Source organism: Acanthopagrus latus, chromosome 22 (genome assembly GCF_904848185.1).
Source record: "Acanthopagrus latus isolate v.2019 chromosome 22, fAcaLat1.1, whole genome shotgun sequence".
Classification (NCBI taxonomy): Eukaryota; Metazoa; Chordata; class Actinopteri; order Spariformes; family Sparidae; genus Acanthopagrus; species Acanthopagrus latus.
Genome location: NC_051060.1, coordinates 21,537,666 through 21,560,219, shown reverse-complemented (window position 1 = coordinate 21,560,219; position 22,554 = coordinate 21,537,666). Strand labels below are relative to the sequence as shown.

At 43.2% G+C, this 22,554-nt stretch overlaps 3 protein-coding genes across 14 annotated transcripts in view; 1 reads left to right on the top strand and 2 right to left on the bottom strand.

The window, feature by feature from the left end:
* Nucleotides 1-33: 33 nt before the first annotated feature.
* trmt6 (tRNA methyltransferase 6) lies at nucleotides 34-6,412 on the bottom strand. Its single transcript, XM_037087121.1, has 12 exons — nucleotides 6,099-6,412; nucleotides 5,679-5,806; nucleotides 5,382-5,491; nucleotides 4,741-4,832; nucleotides 4,552-4,635; nucleotides 4,334-4,458; nucleotides 4,064-4,234; nucleotides 3,581-3,753; nucleotides 3,338-3,423; nucleotides 2,533-2,635; nucleotides 2,077-2,163; nucleotides 34-693 (listed from the first exon to the last, which is right to left on the bottom strand). Exons 1-12 carry the CDS (start codon nucleotides 6,203-6,205, stop codon nucleotides 532-534), a joined length of 1,428 nt encoding a protein of 475 aa, XP_036943016.1. The 5' UTR covers nucleotides 6,206-6,412; the 3' UTR covers nucleotides 34-531.
* A 2,257-nt stretch (nucleotides 6,413-8,669) lies between these two features.
* On the bottom strand, nucleotides 8,670-18,853 carry fermt1 (fermitin family member 1). Of its 3 annotated transcripts, XM_037087393.1 has the most exons (17): nucleotides 18,715-18,851; nucleotides 17,877-17,958; nucleotides 16,751-16,906; nucleotides 15,874-15,971; nucleotides 15,079-15,214; nucleotides 14,804-14,938; nucleotides 12,883-13,066; nucleotides 12,661-12,763; nucleotides 12,417-12,524; nucleotides 11,148-11,279; nucleotides 10,945-10,994; nucleotides 10,518-10,642; nucleotides 10,110-10,216; nucleotides 9,776-10,000; nucleotides 9,539-9,663; nucleotides 9,279-9,420; nucleotides 9,007-9,180 (listed from the first exon to the last, which is right to left on the bottom strand). In XM_037087393.1, the coding sequence occupies exons 3-17, from the start codon at nucleotides 16,899-16,901 to the stop codon at nucleotides 9,007-9,009; spliced, it is 1,995 nt and encodes a 664-aa protein (XP_036943288.1). In that variant the 5' UTR covers nucleotides 16,902-16,906; nucleotides 17,877-17,958; nucleotides 18,715-18,851. The 3 variants fall into 3 exon arrangements, with proteins under 3 accessions (XP_036943291.1, XP_036943288.1, XP_036943290.1); XM_037087395.1 differs by lacking the exon at nucleotides 17,877-17,958 and having other exon boundaries at nucleotides 18,715-18,853; XM_037087396.1 differs by lacking the exons at nucleotides 17,877-17,958; nucleotides 18,715-18,851 and having other exon boundaries at nucleotides 8,670-9,180; nucleotides 16,751-16,901.
* The window catches only part of LOC119013046 (1-phosphatidylinositol 4,5-bisphosphate phosphodiesterase beta-1), a 176,253-nt gene continuing 172,127 nt past the window's right edge, over nucleotides 18,429-22,554 (top strand). For 5 of the 10 annotated variants that reach the window (XM_037087380.1, XM_037087392.1, XM_037087391.1 and 2 more), the window contains exons 1-3: nucleotides 18,851-18,989; nucleotides 20,590-20,684; nucleotides 21,862-21,906. In XM_037087380.1, the coding sequence (XP_036943275.1) occupies nucleotides 21,871-21,906 (36 nt within the window). In that variant the 5' untranslated portion in view covers nucleotides 18,851-18,989; nucleotides 20,590-20,684; nucleotides 21,862-21,870. Of the gene's footprint in view, nucleotides 18,828-18,850; nucleotides 18,990-20,589; nucleotides 20,685-21,861; nucleotides 21,907-22,554 lie in introns of those variants that run through there. The other 5 variants (XM_037087385.1, XM_037087384.1, XM_037087382.1 and 2 more) reach the window with 5 other exon arrangements.

Sequence of the window (22,554 nt, the reverse complement as noted above, 5' to 3'; positions counted from 1 at the left end):
GGTGGGAAAAAAAGAAAGTGTTCACACATCAGGTTCTTTAGTACTGTTATATTTTAATGTGCGGATACAGATGTAACACACAGTGAAGCTGCGTTAGCGACTCGATCATATGACAAATGGCACTTCCTGCAGGGATAATAACAAAAAACAAGTGAGAACTGGATTAACTGCAAACAAAAACAGAAATGTTTCCCTCACCTGGTCTTGAGGCATAAAAACACAAAACCTGTCTCTTACTCTCAACACATAAAAAGTTTATTTCCGCAGCTCCTTACATAACACGTACACCTAGGTCAAACAGCCCAACTTGGCTTACAGTTTACTCCTCGGCATCGCGCCTTCACTGATCTAAATACACAAGACGGGGAGAAAATGTTCTGATGAATGCAAACCAGACAGTCCGTCTCCCTTATTCCAGATGTGTCAGCTCAGGTTAACAGAAGGAGAAGTTGATGCTGGAGAGGAAAAAAAACAATCCCTATAAGCCACTGGTAATGTGCCCTCACAAGATTCGATGCTTCGAGTATTCATTCATCCTTCAGTGTCAGTCAGTTTCAGTCTCTTTGGTGCTGGTTCCTCGGCTCGCTGGGAGCCCGCAGGTTTGGCACGGTCCGTGGCAACCGTTGTTCCTGAGAGGAGGTAGCCCCCGCCCCCGCTCATCAGCAGCAGAGGATGTGTCCTGTTAGGCAACACCTACAGACATGACACAGAAATACAGTCAGGAGACATTAACTCTACAGGAAGCGCAGAGGGGGAAAATAACACATCGGTCCTGAGGGGAAGATCTCTCGGTACGCAAACACATTTTCAGTCGCTGCGCAGTACACAGCTGTGAGAGAAGATAGTGGGAGTCTCTGACGATGGATCGAGGCAGAGACAAGTATTTAACTGCAAAGAATCGAAGCTGCTCAGTGTGGAATACCGGCAACACGTTTCAGCCAATACAATGTGGACTTTAATTGACTTTCTTCTTCCAGCAGTAAATGAGGGAATCACTTGGGGCTGAAACAATTAGTGGATTGATTAATCAGCAACAACACCGATAATCTGTTTAATGGTTAAAGGCAAAGCAGAGACACCAAACATGAGCTGGTTTCAGCTTCTAAACTCTATTTGCTGTTTTATATTCCTGGTTAAACTACAGATGCTTGTCAGACACGGCAACTAATTCCATCATGTCACTTTGAGATGAGTGAGTTTGTCATGGCAATTCTTTAGACTGACATTTGATCGACCAAAAGACTGATAAATAAAGACAGACCAGATGCTAATAAAAAAATCTTTCAGAGCAGTTTGAAAATTACTTTGTGATTTATGCCATTCTTTACTTTGCATTAAACCCACATTGATTAATCTTTTTTGGCCGACTGACGTCGGTGTGCCGATACAGAGTCGCCTTATCAAGTTAATACAGCAAACGAGTCAGCAAAGAGTTGATAACAGAGAACGTATTTCTATGAGACTGTGTCCATGTTTAGTCTCCAACTCCTGAGGAAAAATATCTGGCTCGTTAGCTGCTAAGTGCTTCATTAAATTCACCTGCAGGTAGCAAAGAGTGGATTGTTTTGTTTTGACTGAAAACAAAACTGATGAAAACAAGGAAGACCGAGTCAACTCGTTCTCAGTCAACGAGCAGAAAGACACCAAAACGAGGAATGCAGACGTATGGGTTCACTGTAAACAACTGTTTTTTAGATGACAAACTGTCAATTTATCTTCAATTTGATGTGAAAATATTGATCAAAAACATGAAGTTGAATTAAACACAATATGAGGTTTCTGCCAAGCCATAGTTTGATGATGTCATGAAGTAGCGTGGCGTCGTGGGGGCCATTTTTCATTTGCTAAACCAAAACCACTGTGGATGAAACTCGGTCACATTTGTGCACTTCCTTTCAGAGTCCATCACGTATCATTTGGCAAATGAAACACACAGTTACCTTGAATAGTAAAATCACGGGTATTGTCTGAGTTGTCACTGGTGGAAACACAAATCGACAAAATATACGACACAGATCTATTTTGTTTTTGGAGTTTCTAATGCGGAAATGTTTATATTATACCTTTAAATCTTACCTGATAATGTCTGAGCCAGGTGTCTGTGAGCCTGAGGCTGACCGCGCCGCCGTGTTCCTTGAGTTTATTGTAGCACTCGATAAGAGGCTGCGGAAATCGAGGGGGAGCAGATGAGAAAAATAGTTGAGAGGAGGACTGCAGAGTCAACAAGCAGACGCACGCACGCACACACACACACACACACACACACACACCGAGCGCGATCCTTTTTGCAACATAAGCACAACGGAGGTAATAAGTGAGGGACGTGACAGGCATTGTAACTCCTTGGCAGTGACAGGGATGTCCGCGGCGGTAATGCAGTAGGGCCATTTCCCGCTGGACCTCCGAGCAATAAAAAGCTGTGGCAGCTAATGAGGTATCTTTCTACGACAACTAATAATGCTCATTCAGCGGGGGAACGTCACCAGTGAGGATGTTGCTCTGCTTCATACGGACCATCATCATTGATCTTACCTCTTTGTATTGGGAGTAGACCACAAAAGGCCTGGAAGGGGCGAGGAATGGGAGCAGGCCCATGAGGACTGGACACGGGTGAAAGCGACTGGCTATAACCAACCTGCACGTGGGAAACACAGAGACGATCAAACAAACCCGTCCGACAAATAATGCACAGTAAACATCACACTTTGTTGTTGGAAATGTGTTGGCTGGCAGGATTGTAATTTATTTAATCAGTGATGCGAGTTGTGAGCAGAAGGTTTCAGGATTTAGCACCTATTGTAGGCACCGATTTTATATTTTATACGGCTGGATGAGAGTCAGTAAAAGGAGGCTGATTTAGAGCAGTGAGGAAAAGCAGCTCTGAGGTGCTGTTTATTATATAGCTGCTATGATGTCGGAAAAGCCAATAGGCTAACCAGATCGATATTTGTGCTTCTGGCTCGGATGTCACCCTCACAACACCTCATCCATCAGTCATAACAAAAGCTATAAAGCGAGTTCTTCATTTTATACGATGGGGAAACTGCAAAGCAATCACTTTGTTCTCCTTGAAAAGGGCACCGCCGCGTGCTAATCATCATCTGTGATGTCAGAGGGAGGCAAAAAGATTTATTGTGACTTTTATGGACGGACTTATTATAGTTTAACCATTCATCAGTTTCTCATCCTTGTAGATCTATTTTAATTACTGTTGTTTACTATGTGGGGGCAATCCAGAGCTGAAGTGGAGGAGAAAAGAGGCGGATGCTGAAGGAGGGGGGCAGAGCTTTTGCACAGGAACAGAAATGTGAAAGCAGAAGCTGAATCTGACACCAACCCGTCGGCATTCCTGCCTTCCAGCAGGGCAGCGGCGGCTGCCAGCTTCTTTCGTTTCTCCTCCAGCTTCACCAGTCTTTCCTGAGCCTGAAGAACAAAAACACAAAATAATAAAAGAAATCTTTGAGTTTCCATTTTGATATATCAGGCTGGCTTCTTCCTGTTACAAATACAGTATGATGCCATGACCCCAAAACAAAAAAATGAAGATGACCTATGTGCAGTTAGTTAATAGTGGGCATACTTTGGCTTCTCTGCGTTTCTCCTTCTCTTCTTTCTCCCGGTCGTGGCCTCCATCAGCACCGCTGCTGGTCTCCATGCTCTTCTCCTGCGGGCTGTCCTGCTGCTCTGCCTCCGGCTGCTCTGCCTCGGGCTGCTGTCGCCCGTCTTCTGCAGCCATGTTGGACTGCTTTACATCTGTAATGTTGAAGGACAAGATCCATTTCAGAGGAAGGTGACAGAATACACATGCGTCATGGTAAATTATTCATCTTTGTACCTCTGAATAAAAACCTGTGCACCTTCATTTAAGGTAAAGAAACATGACAAAACAATGACCGTAGGAACACAAGCAAACATCTTGTGTGTGTAGAGTGATGTAACCGGGAAGTGTTTTGTTTTCTTTGGCCTTTCTGCACTGGCTTGTAACTACTCTGTTTCTTCTAGAAACAATAAAGCTATAAACATCTTGGAGCGTTTCAATAATTAAAAAAAAAGCTAGCTCTACCAGTGCTGGGATCTTTGGCAGTGGTGTCCAGAGTGCCTGCCAGCAGAGCATTGACACGGCAGATGGGAAACCCATGCAGCATATCATGAAAATGTGCAGGGAAGCCAAAGCTCTCCGTACCCGCCCGGACAGGCTCACCTCCTGGGTACATCTGGATCACTGAGCCGTAGCCTGGATGGGGAGGGAAGAGTGGGTGATTACACAAAGAGCTGAGGGAAAAAAAAGGACAGTAAAAAATACACTCTTCAACAGTTCACAGGACTGACGTACCCCCCATTCTCTCCATGATGGCTCCAAGCACGAGGCCAGCACAAGTATCGAACACCAGAACTTTGCTGCCTGCGTGGATGTTTGCCAGAGTCAACATCTGGGCAAGCGTGTCGTACCGCAGGTGGCTGCATCACACGAAAAACATACATATCGTCTCTTTCTACTCCATAAAAATACAACTTTCGCAGACATTCTGTTAAATCAGCATGCTGCCTCACCAGATCTTCCCCGGTTCCCGGCCGTGGTACATCATAGCTAGGATGCGACAGGACGGTCTTACAATCATCACAGTATTTTCATACCTGGAGCGCCACAAGATGGGAAACAACCGATAACATTAATTGCAGCGCGTTCAATTATTTTAATCCTGCAAAGAGATTGTGGCTGTATCATCAGGAGTGACTCACTTCTTCTTTTTCTTCTTGATGTACTTGTCCTGGGCGTATTCCGTCTTATCTTTGAAAGTTGAGCTGTTATCTATGAGATGCTGGATGATTTCCTGTGGAGCGCATTAAACACATGCTGTCACGAGTCTCTCATCTGTTATACTTAGTTTGCATTTTATCTGATGATTGAAAAAGATAAGGTTCCCATGACAGGACAAAAAAACAACAATGCACTGGCACATCTCTACTTTTAGACTTCCCTTGCCAGCATGTGGCCCAGTGGTTCCTGCTAACGAAGTAAATCTCTAACAAAGGGTCACTTAACAGGACTTAATGGTGTAATTCTAGAGACTGATTGCAGATGAGGATTACTAACACTCAGTATTATTAGCCCCAGGGTAATAAAGCAACGTAAGCTCCATGTTTCTAGGTCTCAATGGACATCTATGACACAGACCAATAACCTGCTGTGCACCAGGCTTTGCCTATACAGACAATACACGTCAGTAGCATCTATGCATTGTTGGATTTGCATGGAACTGGATGATAAACAATTAATCATAGACTACTGCCAATATTTCTCTCTCATAAACAGACCCAGCACCTGGCAGAACTGCGACACTTTCCCATGTGTGATTGTAATTGCAAGGTGACGTCTGTACCTGACCCTCCAGACCTTTCTCTTTGAGGTCCTCGATGTCATCCCTGGTCAGTTTCTGGGATTTGCCATCGTCTACAATGTTTCTGTTGTCTGTGCCCGCTTCTTTTGCATCTGGGGAAGGAAAGAGACGTGGAGAGATGACTCAAGGTGAAAATGAAAGCGCACCAGGCTGTCAGGAGCCTGTCTGAGGCTCACTGCATGCAGTCTGGAAATAAGAAAGAAATGCATCACAAATCTAAATCCCAGCTGGAGACACAGGAAGTGTCAGGTGTGTGAGATGAAACATGAAAACACACACCGGTGAAGCTGTCTGTGTTCTTGAGCTTCTGCAGCTGCAGGGCTCCAGACACGATCTCAAATGTGGTGCTGTAAAAGTGTCCCACTGCTCCATCCAGGAAGAACCACTGCTTCTCAAAAATCACCTTCCTGTGAGCAGACAAGACAGAAAGTGTCCGACTAATTGGTGGATTGACATCTTTAGGGCCCTTCATTGGCCTTTACAGGAGGTTCATTTGTATACGTACATTATGTTGACGTCAGTGCCCAGAAACAGTAATCAATTAACCAGGATATAGTTAATTATCCATCACTTGTGAGATGTCACTCATGGTGTAGCTAGCCCCAGTTTGCACGGGAAGTTATCATATACAAGAGGCATTCAGTGAGACCTGTGTGAAGCCAGTTAAAATGTATATTTGTGTGCAGTTTTTCGACTTACTTCTTCGGTTGAATCTGCACAGCTTTGAAGATGTTTTCTCGTTTCAACACAACGTAGTCGCCTTGTTTAATCCTGTACTGAGAGTCATCGTCTCCGTTGTCCGCCATTATAAAAAAGGATAAACCAGCTCGCCGGTTTGCTGGGAGCTAACTGTCGGCTCCAGAGGATCCCACGGACCCGTCGTTATCAAGGCACGGTTGAAAAAAAGGCACTTAACCACCCTGAAGTCCAAGCAAAACACACCAAATTGCTGTTCCCACGTGTTAGCTTTCGTTTCCCTAGCTTCCCAGGGCGACTAAACGATTGCAGACGCCCGGCTTCAACGTTGTCGTCTGTGATTGGTTGGACACGCGAACGCTGAGCTTGCGGGCCAATGAACGCGAAGTGCGATGACCGCGATGTAAAACTGTAGATTTCCGAATCATCGATTGAGGCGGACTCATCGGCAGCGGAGAGGGGGCGCTGAAACGAGGGAGCCAATGAATATACACTATATTACCAAAAGTATTCGCTCACCTGCCTTTACTCATTCTATGAACTGAAGTGCCATCCCATTCCTAACTCATAGAATTCAATATGATGTCGGTCCACCTTTTGCAGCTATTACAGCTTCAACTCTTCTGGGAAGACTGTCCACAAGGTTGAGGAGAGTGTTTATAGGAATTTTTGACCATTCTTCCAAAAGCGCATTGGTGAGGTCACACACTGATGTTGGTCGAGAAGGCCTGGCTCTCAGTCTCCGCTCTAATTCATCCCAAAGGTGTTCTATCGGGTTCAGGTCAGGACTCTGTGCAGGCCAGTCAAGTTCATCCACACCAGACTCTGTCATCCACGTCTTTATGGACCTTGCTTTGTGCACTGGTGCACAGTCATGTTGTAAGAGGAAGGGGCCCGCTCCAAACTGTTCCCACAAGGTTGGGAGCATGGCATTGTCCAAAATGTTTTGGTATCCTGAAGCATTCAATGTTCCTTTCACTGGAACTAAGGGGCCAAGCCCAGCTCCTGAAAAACAACCCCATACCATAATTCCTCCTCCACCAAATTTCACAGTTGGCACAATGCAATCTGAAATGTACCGTTCTCCTGGCAACCTCCAAACCCAGACTCGTCCATCAGATTGCCAGATGGAAAAGCGTGATTCATCACTCCAGAGAACGCGTCTCCACTGCTCTAGAGGCCAGTGACGGCGTGCTTTACACCATTGCATCCGACGCCTTGCATTGCACTTGGTGATGTGTGGCTTGGCTGCAGCTGCTCGGCCATGGAAACCCATTCCATGAAGCTCTCTGCGTACTGTACTTGGGCTAATCTGAAGGTCACATGAAGTTTGTAGCTCTCTAGCAATTGACTGTGCAGAAAGTCGGCGACCTCTTTGCACTATGCGCTTCAGCATCCGCTGACCCCTCTCCGTCACTTTACGTGGCCTACCACTTCGTGGCTGAGTTGCTGCTGTTCCCAAACGCTTCCATTTTGTTATAATAGAGCTGACAGTTGACTGTGGAATATTTAGGAGCGAGGAAATTTCACGACTGGATTTGTTGCACAAGTGGCATCCTATGACAGTTCCACGCTGGAATTCACTGAGCTCCTGAGAGCGGCCCATTCTTTCACAAATGTCTTGTTTCACAGTCTGCATGCCTGAGTGCTTGAATTTATACACCTGGGGCCAGGCCAAGTGATTAGAACACCTGATTCTGATCATTTGAATGGGTGAGCGAATACTTTTGGTAATATAGTGTATATTACTGTCTTATTATTTTACGCACATTTTATAGGCTCCTATGCTAAAACAAGGAAGTTGAGCTCTCGCTTATTTAATATATGTTTGTATTAAATGTGCAGAGTGTTCCCATTCTAGGTTTTTTGTGGCATTTAAACTCTTTTCTCAGCATATTTCAGCATGTTTGCACATTTAATATCACAGGATGACACAGAAGATTTATATGAACTGAAACAAATCAGTGCCACAGTTTTTGATAATGTGCATTTAATGTACACGTTACTGAGCACTGTATTGTATTGAAGCTGGATTTTATCATGTCTGTACAGTCTTAAAAATAATAAATGCACTGAGCCAGCCTGAAAACACAAACGCTGAAAATGCTGCTTTGCATTTTAACGCTGTTAAAAGTTTAAAAGGTGTGTGAGCACGTCAACACCCGGCCTGGGTGGGTGCATCTCATTTCCCACCATGGGGCCACAGCCTGGTCTGTTTTATAACTGCTTTTTAAATGGTGTGCCAGCTCCACCTGCCCACCACTAGTGTACAGCAGGGTGGCAGTGAGGCGGTAGAAAGAGCATCAGAGAGCATCCTACACTGCACAAGACACAGCAGGGTTTTGGTCAGATAGAAATGAATGATGCAACCTGGGAGAAATCTGGAATGGCTAGAAAGTCTCAAGTACATCAGACAGTAGGCCGCACTGTCTTCAGTCTTAAAAATGTTTGAAAATATCCTGTAAATGTCTGTAAATATTTATGTAATTACATTTCATCACCATGAGCAACAAAACAGATCAATTCAACAGTCAATGAAAACATTCAGCGGGTAAAAAAGTGTGAAACAAGGTGTCAAATATAAAACAAAAAAAACTTTATTGATTTTTTACAAACATTTGTTCTGTTGGAAAAATCTTTTCACCTAAAAAAAAAGCTTAATTCTTACAAATAGGTGATTGTTCCAAGTTTTCAAGAGAAAGGAAAATCTAGACTACATCGACGACATTAGTTTTTTTTAGTGCAGTGTACAATGCTGTAACTGTTTACAGCAGGAATATAGATGACAAAAATGATGCTACGGCTGTGGTTTGTGTTCAGGTTTATCACTGCTACGGTTGGTTCACGTTGTAACATGTATGTAGATAAACAACAGATGTCCTTTTTAAGAAGCACAGGTGTATATCTTCGTTCATTCTTGGCCTCCGGTGAGTTTATGGAACAGGTCTTCGTCTAGCGTCTGGTTCTGGTCTTTCGATCTCGTGGAGAGGAAGATGTAACCTCCGATGAACTCGTGGACCACCTTGCAGTCGCAGCTCAAGCAGCAGAAGGCTATCGACACGTTCTGGTCAAACTCTATGGTCACCTGTAATTGCATGAAAACGGTTCATGTCTGTGAGGTAATGCTGACTGAGGAGACACCTGAAAAATCCTTGACAAAATGTGGCTTAACTGTCACCTCACCTGTCTTATCTCCCAGTTCACGTTCCACTGCTTCATGTTGGCAAACCTCCACGTTGTGACAGGCAGGCCGGTCGACATGTCCAAGCGAATCAGACGGTTGTACGAAATTCCCAGAATCTCATCCTTCTTACCGCCCTTGAATCTGAAACACAAATAAAAGGACAAACACCAAAATTAAACATTGTGAAATGTAATTAAAAGTTCTAATCTCTATATTTAATTACTTGTATGTGTGTTATACCTCTTTCTTTTCACTGTACCTGACAATAAAGTAGTTCATACCAAACTCTGGGAGCGACTGCCAGGCCTGGATAAAGCGCATCTTGGCCTCCACTAGGGAGAGCCGTGCTATGTTCTGATGGGCCTCCAGGATACGTGCTGTTAGCTGGAAACAGTCACCAGAGGCAGATTTAGCAAACATATTTAGTCATAACAGTGACGTGACTCTGACGGATGTTGGCAAAGTCGAGCATGCTGCACGTAGCCCTTAAACAAACCTGTTTGGTCTTGTGCTTCTTGGCGTAGCGTGGGGAAACAAAACACTCGGCGTTCATATCCATGGCGTCGAGGTCGGGAGCTGCCTGACCAGGAGGGGGCGCCAGGCTCTTCATTTGCAGGAAGGACTGGATGCTCCTCACTTCTGACTTGTAAGAGCTGTAGGCCATCGTTTTGCCTTTGGAGGCCAGGATGCACGCAGCTTTCCACTTAGCGTATTGTGTCTCCTGCAGCAAAGGAGATTCCAGGACACAGTTAGAGTAACATCCTTACTCTTGCACAGGGATATTTGAAAAGAGGCGGGATTGCTGGGGACAAGAACGTAAGTCTTCTTACATTGTCACACCGGATGTACACCTCGTTCATCCCGTCAGCGACAGGAAGCAGGAGCTTGATGCCGAACTTCTTGTCTGTCACGTTGACATCGGGGACTACCTCACAACCTGAAGAGGAAGACAAAGTGTTGGTTTTAACCAAAGAATCATACACAACAGGAATGAAACTGCAGTTATTGTGCCAGCTTCAAGATTTTTCCCATCGACTAATAGTAATTTCTATTTTCTGTTATGTCCACAACATTAGTTTTATTAGCAAACAAAGACATTAATCCAGGTTCTTTGTTTTCTAGCCTTTGTCGAGGATTGTCAGAGATATTATCCCATATCAAGGGAATGCTTAAATTGAGGGTTATCAATCTTCAGCAACACAGAACACAACTAGAAGTGCTTCTTTTTTGTCACCGACCTCGGAGGTGAAATTGCTCTATGGGTTCTCCGTTGGACGTCTCCTTGTTCTTGTAGTAGGAGATGGTGGTGTCCTTGAAAACAAACCAGTACTCTTTGTACGGCCGCAGTGTTAGTCTCTTCGGCCTGATTAAAGAGGAAAAAAAAGAGAAAATCATGTCTTTGTTTTTGTCTGGAGTAAAAGACTGGAAGGTTTTCCCTGTAATCAGTTCTCAGATGACCTAGAGGCCATTATACGACTAAAAGTAAGATAAATACACATAAAAATCTACATAGAGAAGATATTTCGCCTGTCCCGTAAATCACCTTCGAGGCTGCAACAAAATTACCTTGCAAGCCACTAAAATAGGCTGATTTAAAGACATTTTACTCCAGTTATCTGTGATCCTCATGAGATGAAATTACAGCTTGAATAAAGGTGGGTTTACCTAAACAGACGGAGGGAATCTGCCAGCTCTGGAATGTCTGTAATGTCTTCCTGGGGGCGGGACAAACAACTGTCAATTATCCAGTGTCTTCTCCTGACATCACCATGTTAAGACATGCAATCATCGGAGGCCCACCTTTAAAAACAGGTGTTCCACTGTAACAGACGTTTTAACATCCAGTCCAGTCTAAAAAATATGTTTACCAGAATTCTGTCCGTGAGTCCGCCTTCGAGTGTCACCTCCAAGTTGGACAGGGCGGCCTCTACTTCATCTATTTCGGGCTCGTTGGAGTGGTCCAGTGGCTCGTTCGACACAGTCAGTTTACAAATGTGATACTGGGTGAGGGGGTGAGAAAGGAAGCCATTAGTATACATCAACGTGTCTTTCATTATCGCGATGATTAACAGATCCGCTTTTCGCAAGGGAAAAGCACGAGTCGCTATGGAGTTCTCCGACATGACTTAAGAGGTTATGCAAGGCTGGCGTGAGTCAGAGGGAAAGGTTTGAGCACAGCCGTGTGTGTCGGCCGTCGCACCAGTGTGTAGGTGAGCTGAGCGCAACACTGATCTGAATCACCGTCCCAACACTTTGCACAACACCAGCTGAGCGGATCAGACTGAAATTTAAACACAGAGATGTGTCACAGCTGAAACGTCCCCACACACATCAGGGTAATCATTAGATCCTTAGAGTGAATCTGTCAGCTGAGGAGCTCTACTTCCTTCCATGCTACTTCTCCTGCTATTCAGTCTCTCTTCCTATTCCTGTTCCTTCTCCGTGTGTCCCTCCGAGCCTCCCCTTCCAGTTCCCTCATGTCCCGACACGTCCTCCTTGCACTGGATTTAAGCCACCAAACCCCCCTCTCCCGAATGGATAATATTCCCAGCTCCACAAGACACACACAACCTGTACTTAAAACTAATTTTGGCCACATTAAACAGCCACTTTGGAGAAGTGTGGTCGACGGTTGCCAGCCATTTTAAATCTTGATAATATACAATGAGTGCCATGAGTTAGCTTATTTAAAACAATTCTTGCAAGTGTTAAAGATATGGCTTTCAGCTCAATATCTAACAGCTTTGAAAGATGGAGTTTTATCATGCAGAGGATGCCGCTGTGAGCACAGCTCCAGAGATTACCAGTTACATTCATAATGGACTTTGGTAATGTTATGATTAGGTGATACGGCGGCTTAGAGGTAAGCAGGGAAGTCTTACCGGGTTTTGAAAGTCAGTCGTGCCTGACTGAGCTGATTAGACGATATTTCAAAGCTATTTTTATTCATAGTTTATGTTCTGCACCGGTGGAAGAAATACACACAATGAAAATGCTTCACTGAAAGTAAAAGGTTGAGTTAATTTATCTGAGCATTAGAGCTTCTTACCCTGAGAGTGATGTCAATGGAGAATGGCTGCCGTATGAACGTACTATAGACCCTCTGAGTGCCATGCTAGATCTAGAATAACGCTCACCTGTAACGAAGCAAACATCAGCATCTCCTCCTCCGTGCAGTCTATCTCCTCCAGCAGGATGGACCAGCGCGCTTGTTCGTACAGTTGGGTTATTCTGACAGCGTCGTACTGAAACACAGGTACAGACACAACACTCAGATTTAATTCAAACCAAACTCTGCCCTGATGTTGTTTCCAGGGCGCTACAGGGAAAAAAAAAAAAAAAGATACCTCCGAGGGTCTCTCACTTTTTTGGGTCTCTTACTTTAGGATTGATGTCAAAGAAGACATTGTACTTGAAGCGCAGCAGCAGCTTGTCTTCTTGCTGGATGTCCTGCTCCATGAGGGAATGAGACGAGTCCAACCACCTGTCAATCAGAGCAACAACCGATCAGATGAGCTGTGGGTGGAGATATCGTCCGAATGATACAACACTGTGAGTTAAACCGGCACCAGTGGATTTACAAGAGTCTACATTTAGATCTACCCTGCATTGTTGATTGCTTTGTCGATGAGTGAGAGCGGCTGGTACATCTTGGCTAACTCGGCAGGCGGCAGGTTTGGTAGGCAGTCAGCCAGGGGGTTCTCTCCGAACCACAGGCTCGTGGCGGACACGGGCATCCCGTTCTCTGGGTCATAGGTGGCCGTCATGGTCTTGCTGTACATCGGGCCTTGTGTGCGGAGAAAGTAAGACAAAATAATCAGATTTGTCAAAAAGATGTCATGTAGAATAGGTTGAAACACATAAAAACAAAATAACACGTGGTGAAACTTGAAAAAGTTGATAACTGGGACGACATTAAAGGCAGAGATCTTAAATTGGAGTGATTTTCAGATCGGTGTGGGATCCAAACTGGGCGCTCAGTGTAAGAGCGAGAGGAGGAGTGTTGGGGAAGCCTTGAAGAACACGACAGCATACTGAACAATTCTTTCAGATCTCCCTGATGAAAACCGCGGCTCGTCAGATCTCAGCAGCACCGGAATTAGATACATCTCATTTATTCCCCTCCTCCAGCAGAGGTAACGACGAAGCAATCCTTTCTAGGCTTTGCACATTTTCTACCTGCCTAAATCTGGTCAAAGCACTTAAAAAGGACTTCATCATCAACTCTCGAAACATCAAAACAAGTCCTGTTCTTGTCTGGTGACAAAGTGAAGCGGCGCCGGAAGTAACAAAATATGAACACAAGCCGTCATCTGGACACCTTGTAGATGCATGACAGACATAAACAGATGTGTGTCTTATCTGCTCACTTGTGTTCAGATTAAGGGATTTAATAATTGCTCATTAATCGATCTATCATGGTTAAGAATTAACCAATTAAAAAATGTATCAACCGACAATCAGAGACACAAATACATCAGAAAGCAAGCTGTTACATATTACAAATACCTGCTTATCAAATGTACCAAAACAAAATACTGACATGTATTTAATATAAAAACAAGTAATTCATCATCTATGAAAATAAAATATAAACTAAGATTTTTATGTTTTGGCCATTTTGTAGCCTCAGTGTTGGCTGGATTTTGTTGGGCTAATTATTACATCTTATGTAGTTTATCATTCAAATTAATAGATGTCTAATTTAACCGTTTGGAGTTTTAACTCCTGATGTAGGCTGCTCTGATTTTGCAATCAAACATAGACATTGTCAGTGGTAAAAACAGATTTCTAAATTAAAAATTACCAATTTATTCCATGTGTTACTATTGATTAATTGACTGTTGACATAGAAGACTATCAATTCAAGAATATTGCTTAAAATTTCCGTCCCCAGTTCTGATCACTGAGAAACATTTAAATAAAAATGTAAATTGTCTGGTTTCCATCTTGGCTTGTGGGAAAAAGCACAGATGGAGCAAACAGCAGCTGTGTCTGAGCAATTGTCTGAGGTAAAAAAGGTCTATTCAACTTTAGTTTTAATCTACATTTCCCCCCTGATCATGTGCTTCCCCTCACTGTTCCCTCGGTTGGAGGAGGCCTGCTCCTCTAGTGTCGAAGCCAGTGTTAAAAAACAAAAACAAAATGTCATTCATCAAATATTGTTCATAAAAGCATCAAATAAATTCAATATATTTTCAATATACTTTAACCCGTCAACTTCAACTAATTGATCTTCACTCATCTTCCAGCTAAATATGAATAATATTGAATCATTAACTGTGATTAGACATCTTACTCTGAAATACGTCATTAGCAAGCACTCCAAACACAAAGCATCAATATTGCACTCAACAAATGTTATTATGGAGGCAGGAATAGTAACACATCATTAATAACACTTTCTTTCATTGTGTGACTGTTGGCCTCAATATTCTGAGAGATGCTGCAGATTGCTTCCAACACAGAATGAGGTGCTTCTGTGTGGTGAAATTTGATCGTTAGCTTGATTATTTCAACGTACCTGTGCCTCCTGGTCCCCCGCTGAGTAAATCGATGTCCCAGATGTCGTCCTGCGGCGAGTTCTTGCTCCTCTTCTTCTTCTTGGAGGGATCGTCCGGAGGCTTCAGCAGGGACAGCTCCTCTGATCTTCTGATGTCTGGTGGAGCGAGCAGGAGATGGTTTGACAGTTCAGGGACAATATGGAGGGAAGGTGAAGTTGAATCTTTTAGACACACTAAATCAGAACAAAAGCAAGGATGAACAAAAAGAAACACCGCACTCAGAAAAGGGACTCACTGAGTACTTGACAGATCTCCGCCACTGTCTTGAAGACCACGCTGGAGAAGCTGACGGTCATTTTGACGGTTTTCATGTTGGGGAGCTGCAGCAGCAGGGGTTTGTGCTGGGGTGTGTAGCGCAGTTCAGCGTCAGCCTGTGTGAGACATTAAGGGGTAAGTTCACCCATTAATGAAAAGTCAGTCATTATCTATGCAGTCCTGCGCTGATGGAAAGTTGGGTGAATTCATGCAGAGCTTGTGCACCAACTTTAGACACTTTCAGCTGAGCAGCTTAAAAAAGGTTGTAAGTAACATCTTTCTAAATCGATTTGGGAGCTTGGGGAGTGTGGAGACTTTATTTTTTTCGATATAAAACAAGTCTATAATTTCTGCAATTGCTGTAGTACTCTGTTATTGTTATTAAATCATATGAACCATACCTCTGTTCCTTTCTTAGCCTATTACATTGATGTAGGTTATGACTTTTGTAACCTTAGCCAGGCTAGGAGAACCTCCTCGTCCCTTTATGGCAGCTATATGCACATTTAGTACAACATATTAAATGCAAAAATGACACATGAAACGTAGATGATGGGTGCAAAAATAGACAATTTGCCTTTTTTTGAAGAGGGGAAATTTGCCACATATGATCGCACTCCTTTCATAACCACTTTCCTGATCTTTTCCAACATGAATGTGGTCGTTATTGCTCTGTTAGCTGTAGAATATTTATTACACTTCTATAGTTCTTCGGGCTTGATGATGAATTACAGACCCAAACAATAATTTTCTGTAAATCGCCTCTACATTTTACCTGGATTCCATACTTGTCCAACGTCCAGTGGGTCTTGAGCAGCCAGCATTTCCTCTGTTCCCACCACAGGGCATGATCTGACCAGTCCTGAGGAGCCTCTGCAGACAGACAGGTGAAGCAAATCATACTACAACCTATATTTACTACCATGTTATCATCAGATATCAATGTTTAAAGGGTATTTCAACAACCACTACACACACACTTCCTGTTCCCACAGGTGTGGGGGCGGCTCAGCGTGATTAAAGTGGGGTTTTATGAGTCTACCTGACATCATGTTTTGGTGCTGGGCGGGAATCCGCCTGTTGATGACCAGCGACTTAGTCATCTTACTTAGTCATCTTTACCTTTGCTAAAGTCACCTTCGCATTATATCAGCTCTTCTGTCTTTTTATGGGGATCAGTAAAGAGATATCAGATGAGATCCCGGCTGAACTTTGGCCCCCCTCGGGCTACGCGAGCTGGTGCATTGTGACAAAACAATGGGCCCTGCAGTGTGGAAAAATGCAGGGCAAACAAGGGTGTGGCTTGACTAACAGACCTGTAGTGACGGCAGGGGGAGGCGGATGCACCGCACTTAAAAGAAAATGAAACGGATGTGCGCTTTAATCAGGTAAACAAACCAAAACGGAGCATTTTTAATTGGTAGAGGAAGAGAAAAGCAGCTGCAATGTGCAGAGGCAGCTGACATTTATACTTTCTCATGGTTCTCTCCTTCAGAGGGGGAACTACTCAGGGGCAGCCATCATGCAGCCCCCCCCCCGGGAGACATGATGGCTAAACTGAGGTTTAATGCCTTGCCCAAGGGTACTGAAATAAGATGCTGCATGCTTTAAATGCAGTGCAGATTACGGTCTGACAGTTCGGTGAAACTTACTGATCTTCTCCACCATCTTAAGCATGAGGCCTCCGATGTGCAAGTCCCCCTTTACCCTCAGCTTGAATTTCATGGACTCTTCTAAATGCTTCTGATCCACGTGCACCGACAGCTCCCACGATGTTTCTCCATACTCCGCGGCTGTGATCATGGCCCCTGTAGGAAAAAAGGGGCAGAGGGGATTAGAGATTACAGAGAGGATGCTCCAAAGATCACCATCGCAGAGACCAGAGACCGACTGCGATCTCTAATAAGCGACACTGTGTGGGGGGGAATTCCACTAACATACATCCTTGCTCCCTTTTGTTTGGAGGATTAGGAAAACATCTGGGATGAAAAGACGAGTCAGGGCGGATTAAGTATTTCTCAACATCCTGTGGGAACATCCAAATCATCTTGGCCCCGGTAGTTCACAAACAAGGATCTCTCTGTGTTTATGTTCTGTGCGGCCACCAATAGAGAGGATTTTTTTTTTTTTTTTTTTTTAACTCTGCGTTTTCTGCAGTCACTCTGCAATGATACTGTGGCCCCCTGAAGTTATTCCTCTCAAGCCTATACATTTTTAAACAAGATACCAGCGAACACACAGACTGGCAGATGTACCGGCTGCTGCCAGCAGAGAGAGAGGGAGAGAAAAAAAAAAAAGAGTTTCGACTGCAGTCATAACACAGATTTACAGCGAGAGGCACAGATATGGTGGTGTGTGGGGGGGGTCTGCTGGATGGATTTAATCATGAAAAAAAGAGTGGATGGATGAAAGACATTAGGCAGGTATGAAAGGGGAGAAGAGAGGAGGAGGAGGAGGAGGAGGAGGAGGAGGAGGAGGAGGAGGAGCAGGGAGGGGTACAGCTGAGGAATGTGTGACGAGCAGGGACACGACTCTGGTGCTGGAGGAGTCCACGCAAAACAACAGTAGTCTCCACACACACACACACACACACACACACACACTGCAGCAGTCTTCACTTCAATCGTATCTCAACTCTGGAAAATGTTGCTGCACAAAGACACACACACACACACACACACACACACAAGCAACACACACAACACTTGTCTAGACTGGGGTGATCAATAAAGATGCGTGTTTCGTTCGTCCCGGGCAGCCCAGTGGAAGTGTACACACCTCGTGAAACTGCGTTGCCGCAAGGCTCGGTTTAATGAACAGCACTCTGCTTTTTCTTTTGTGCTGCTCCCTCCCTGAGCAGCTGTAGGGTACAGATAAAAAAAAAAGAAAAAAGTTTGAGCTTGCATTTCTGCTGGCTTGTTGAGATGTGTTTTTTTTTCTTTAGAGAGAGAGAGAGACATGAATTCACTCCCAATAATGTAACACTTACACCGCACAAAAATGTGATGGGAGGAGTGACGTGATGTGATTTGGATCAAAATGAAACAGGAGACATATTTTCAAACAAAATATGCAATATTTAAAAAAAGACCTCTCATATTTCAGACCCTTGCATTTGGGAATTTTCATTCTAAATGTACAGTTTAGCTTTACGATGTTTAATTTCCAACCAAAACTGCACGAAAAGAGTGTATTTATCACTGGAGCGCTGAGAAAAGGCATCGACACTTGATGAAAAACACATCTACACACATAAGACACAATGTCTAATAACACTATTCATCTGCTCTTATTTATAGAGTCATTCTGATGAGCAAAAAAAAGGGATATAATGAGTGATCCATGTGACAAGATTACAGTATCAGAGCCATACACAGCACTGTAAATCTTTATTATTAAGAGAGTACAGTAGAGTTTCACCCCCACAGCTTTGGAACAAAACAATAAATCCAAACAAATCAAACATTAACTGTGTGGCTGGGCCTCCAGTGAACACAGTACAGACACACACCAGGTCCCAACTGGACTCTCAAATCAAAACCCAAACCCAGCTGAAGCTAATGACCCGTGAAACCGACAGTAACGTCAAAGTAAAGGTATCTAAAGGCAGCCTTACCTTTAGTTCAAAGTTTCCTGTAGTTGAGCTATTCCTAGGGATTTCTTGTGCAGCGGAATGAACCCGGAATGAGACTCCCTCGGGAATAAAACACGCCCAGTTGAGAGACACAGGTACGGAGGAGGTGAGGAGGTGGGACCGTTAGAGGAAGTGGACAAGTTAAGCTAGCTAACGCGACCCCGCTCTGGAATGCTACCAGGCTAACGTGAGCTGTGTCACAACCTCGCATTAGTACAAACGTTTTGTGTCTTTATTTATCACATTTCATAATGCTGGTAAGTTGGAGTGAATTGTATTCAAGTGACGACATCACAGCACTCAGAGAATACCTGTGGTAGCCTCAGGAGTACCTCAAAACGAGCTAAAATAGCATAAACATCAGCTTATGCTAACTTTCCTGAAGTGTTGTAAAGTTATGCTAACTTAATGTAACATAGCAGCTAGCTTAGTTAACTTGGGAGGCATTACTTTATATTGAGATACTAAATACGATGTATATATGTTTATATACACATATAACTAACTATATAACTAAATAAAGTATATTTAACTATATATAAATAGACAGTAATTAATTGTTACCAAGTTACTTAAAGTACATGAAGTTAGCATAACCTTACAACAGTTCAGGAGTGTTAGCATAAGCTAATGTGTATGCTATCACTCCTGTGTTGTGATATATGTATATATTATAATTGTACCTGGATTTAAAACAAATAGTCCAAAAGAAAATAGCAGCCTATGTTACATTTTCCCTACATTCATGCCTTCACTGAAAGAACTACAACTAAAAGAAATAAAATGATAAAATCACTCCGTTGATAATGATGATAGTCATAATATAATATACTTTTATTTTGTTAAGTATGTTACTGACTTGCTAGATGGGACTGCCTAACCATTCATTAATGTACTGAAAGAAATTTGAAGACGTATACAGCATTTAAACCTTGACGTTTAATTAAACATATTGATGGAGGCAGTCCAGCAACTGTGCACATAACGGTGGGTTTATCAGTCAGCCTGTGGAAATAATACAGGTGTGTCTGGAGTTGATGGGGGTCAAAAACAACAACCCTGTGTCATCATTATCAAGGATATAGAGATGCCAGTGGGACCTCATTAAAACAATGTCTGGTTGCTAATGGAAAGGGACAACTCATTTTTGATCCCTTTTTAATTGTGCTGTGAATTAAGGTAAACACATACAACAGAAAGTTGCACTTTCTTTTCAAGATAGTAACGTACAATTGGATCAAAACTTGTTTGTCCCATGGTGGTCCCCAGTAAGCAGAGGGTCTTCACCTCTCTGTGATGGAAGTGATAGATCAAGAGATTTGTTGTTTTTTTGTTTTTTTATTGACCCATACTGAGAATGAAGTGCTTTACTAAATTCCTGGAATTCCCTTTAAGAAAGTAATCAACCTTATACAAGCAGAAAAAAAACTTACCCTGCCCCGACACAAGATGGCTCTGTATGTCAAAATACAAAGTAACAATCGTTCAGATTAACTTTGGATACTTTCAAAGAAGGTGTAGTTCCTTTGAAACCAGCATATCAGGGCTGTTACTCCACTTAAAGTGGATGTAAAAAGACTGGCCTGCGACATGATGAATAATGGTTTACCTCAGATGAATCAGCCCACCTTCTTGAATGCCCACATCTTGCCCAATGAGTAAATCAAGATGAATCACTTGAGCTTGTCTTTTTTCACATGATACTGCCAGCTTATGAAACTACAATAACACATCAGTAAAATTGATGGCTAGCATTTTTATTGTCTGTACAGATGGTGTTCTCCTGACAAGCAGCCAGACACTCTGAAGTGTGGCCAGTTTTGTATCTTTTTTAACATGTAGGTGTCTTTTCTTCAGCAGCTTGTGCATGACGTGGACTTTATCTTCTGTCACCGCCACTTGGTCATGGGGTGAGCCCGTGTGGGAAGCCTGCCACCCTCTGGTTTGTGACGGTAAGATCATACAGTATCTTGTTCTCTTGGCTGGTGTGTCAAGAGTCGGATGTATTGAAATGGAAAACATGTATTGACATTTCAGGGGTTTATTAAACAACATAATGCAGACAGAAAGTAAAGACTGAGTTACATTTTTAAGATAACCTGTTTTTTTTTAAATAAATGACATCCTCCATGTTGTGAAGGATATTAACTTCTGCACACATTCAACTTTGAGTTTACTTAAAATGCAAAGTATCAGTCATAAACGTTTGTCAGGCATCAAGTGCCTAAATTACGTGATTTGCTTTCCTTTCACATGATTTAATTTTTATGATGCACACATCCACCGGGTGTGAATTAGCTCACACTCAATTTAATCTCCAATTTTGTATTAAAAGGAAAAATGGAGAGCGAAAAGAAGGTTTGGACTCTTTGAAATGTCCCATGATATTATGGCTGCCACCTCCAAGTCAAATAGTCCAGAAGTCTGTTATTTAAGTCTTGGTAGACAAACACATTTTTGGTTGATTAGTCATTTTAAGGTCGGTTAATGGGCAATAAGCTATTAGTTATTAGTCATACTGGAAGTGGAAAATTATGTCATATCTCAGGCATCTCAGTAATATTCACTAATTCTTTACTCTTTGTTCTGTCTGTGTTAAAGAGATCCCTCTGCATGATTGCAATTACCTGCAGAGACACATTATTAAACAATTTGTTGTACTTTTCAGATAAACCAACCAACTGATATATATATATATATATATATAAAGGAACTCCTCCGACTGTTAGTGACGGTTTTACTCTCACAGAGCCCTGTTGCTGCCACATAGTGGCGCCATTAGACCATACTGCAGCTGGAGGATAGAAAAAAAACCCTATGCTTGTGAACCAGTTTTGAGAGAAAGGTGCTTCATGTCTTTGGCATAGAAACGGGCCACTGTTTGCTGTAACTCTGTAGTTCTTTACATGTGTGTTTGGCATGGCACTGAACCGTAAAGGGGCTGTAATGGACACATGGAAGCAAGCAGGAGCTGGAAAGTAAAGCAAACACAACATCAAAATGCCCTTTAGAATAGCACGATGATACCATCTCAGGAAATGTCTGGAGTGGTGTCTCCTCTTTGGATTAGGATGATGTCATACTTTATTGATTAAGTGGGAAACTTGTGTCTTTATTTGTCCCATCCAGGGAAGCCAGATGCCAGTCAGCTGCAGAAGATCAGCCCTAGAAATGGTAAGAAGTCTCAGCTGGGCTCTCCAGTTGAAGGACAGTTTCTTTGATCACTCGATCATTTTGACCACGCCCTATAGATTAAATGTAATGAACATGCCTGCGAGCCTGTTGAAGCTCTCTGTTTGTAGTGAGTGTTTAGTGCTGGCACAAGAGGTCGTCTTGGGTCCTTGTGTAAGAGAGGAAATGTAAATTCCATGACAAAAACAAACAAATAAACCCTGGCCCTCATAAACTGTGTCATTGGTGGACAGAGACATGGAAAATAACATCATCTGGACCTGTCAGGCCTGGATGTAGTACAGACAAAGTAACACCATGTCCATGTCATGACACCTGTGGTTCTAATGGCAGCATAGTCCACACAGTCCAAGCTGAAGGAAGGGACAAATATCATCATAGCTGCACTGCAGAGCCTGGGAGAATGATAAAATGTAGTCTTTGAGGAGTGATGAGGAGAGAGAAGGAAAAATTTTGGACTGTGGTTTTAGACACAATAAATTACATCGACTGCCTGAAGCGGGTCCGAACCTACTTGGAAGCGGGTGGGAAACAACATCTGTAGAAGCCTTCGCCGGCTTTCTGTATTTATGGAAAGAGAAACCTCCTGGTGACCTGGGAACACGCTTACCCAATTAGCAGCCTCGCCGA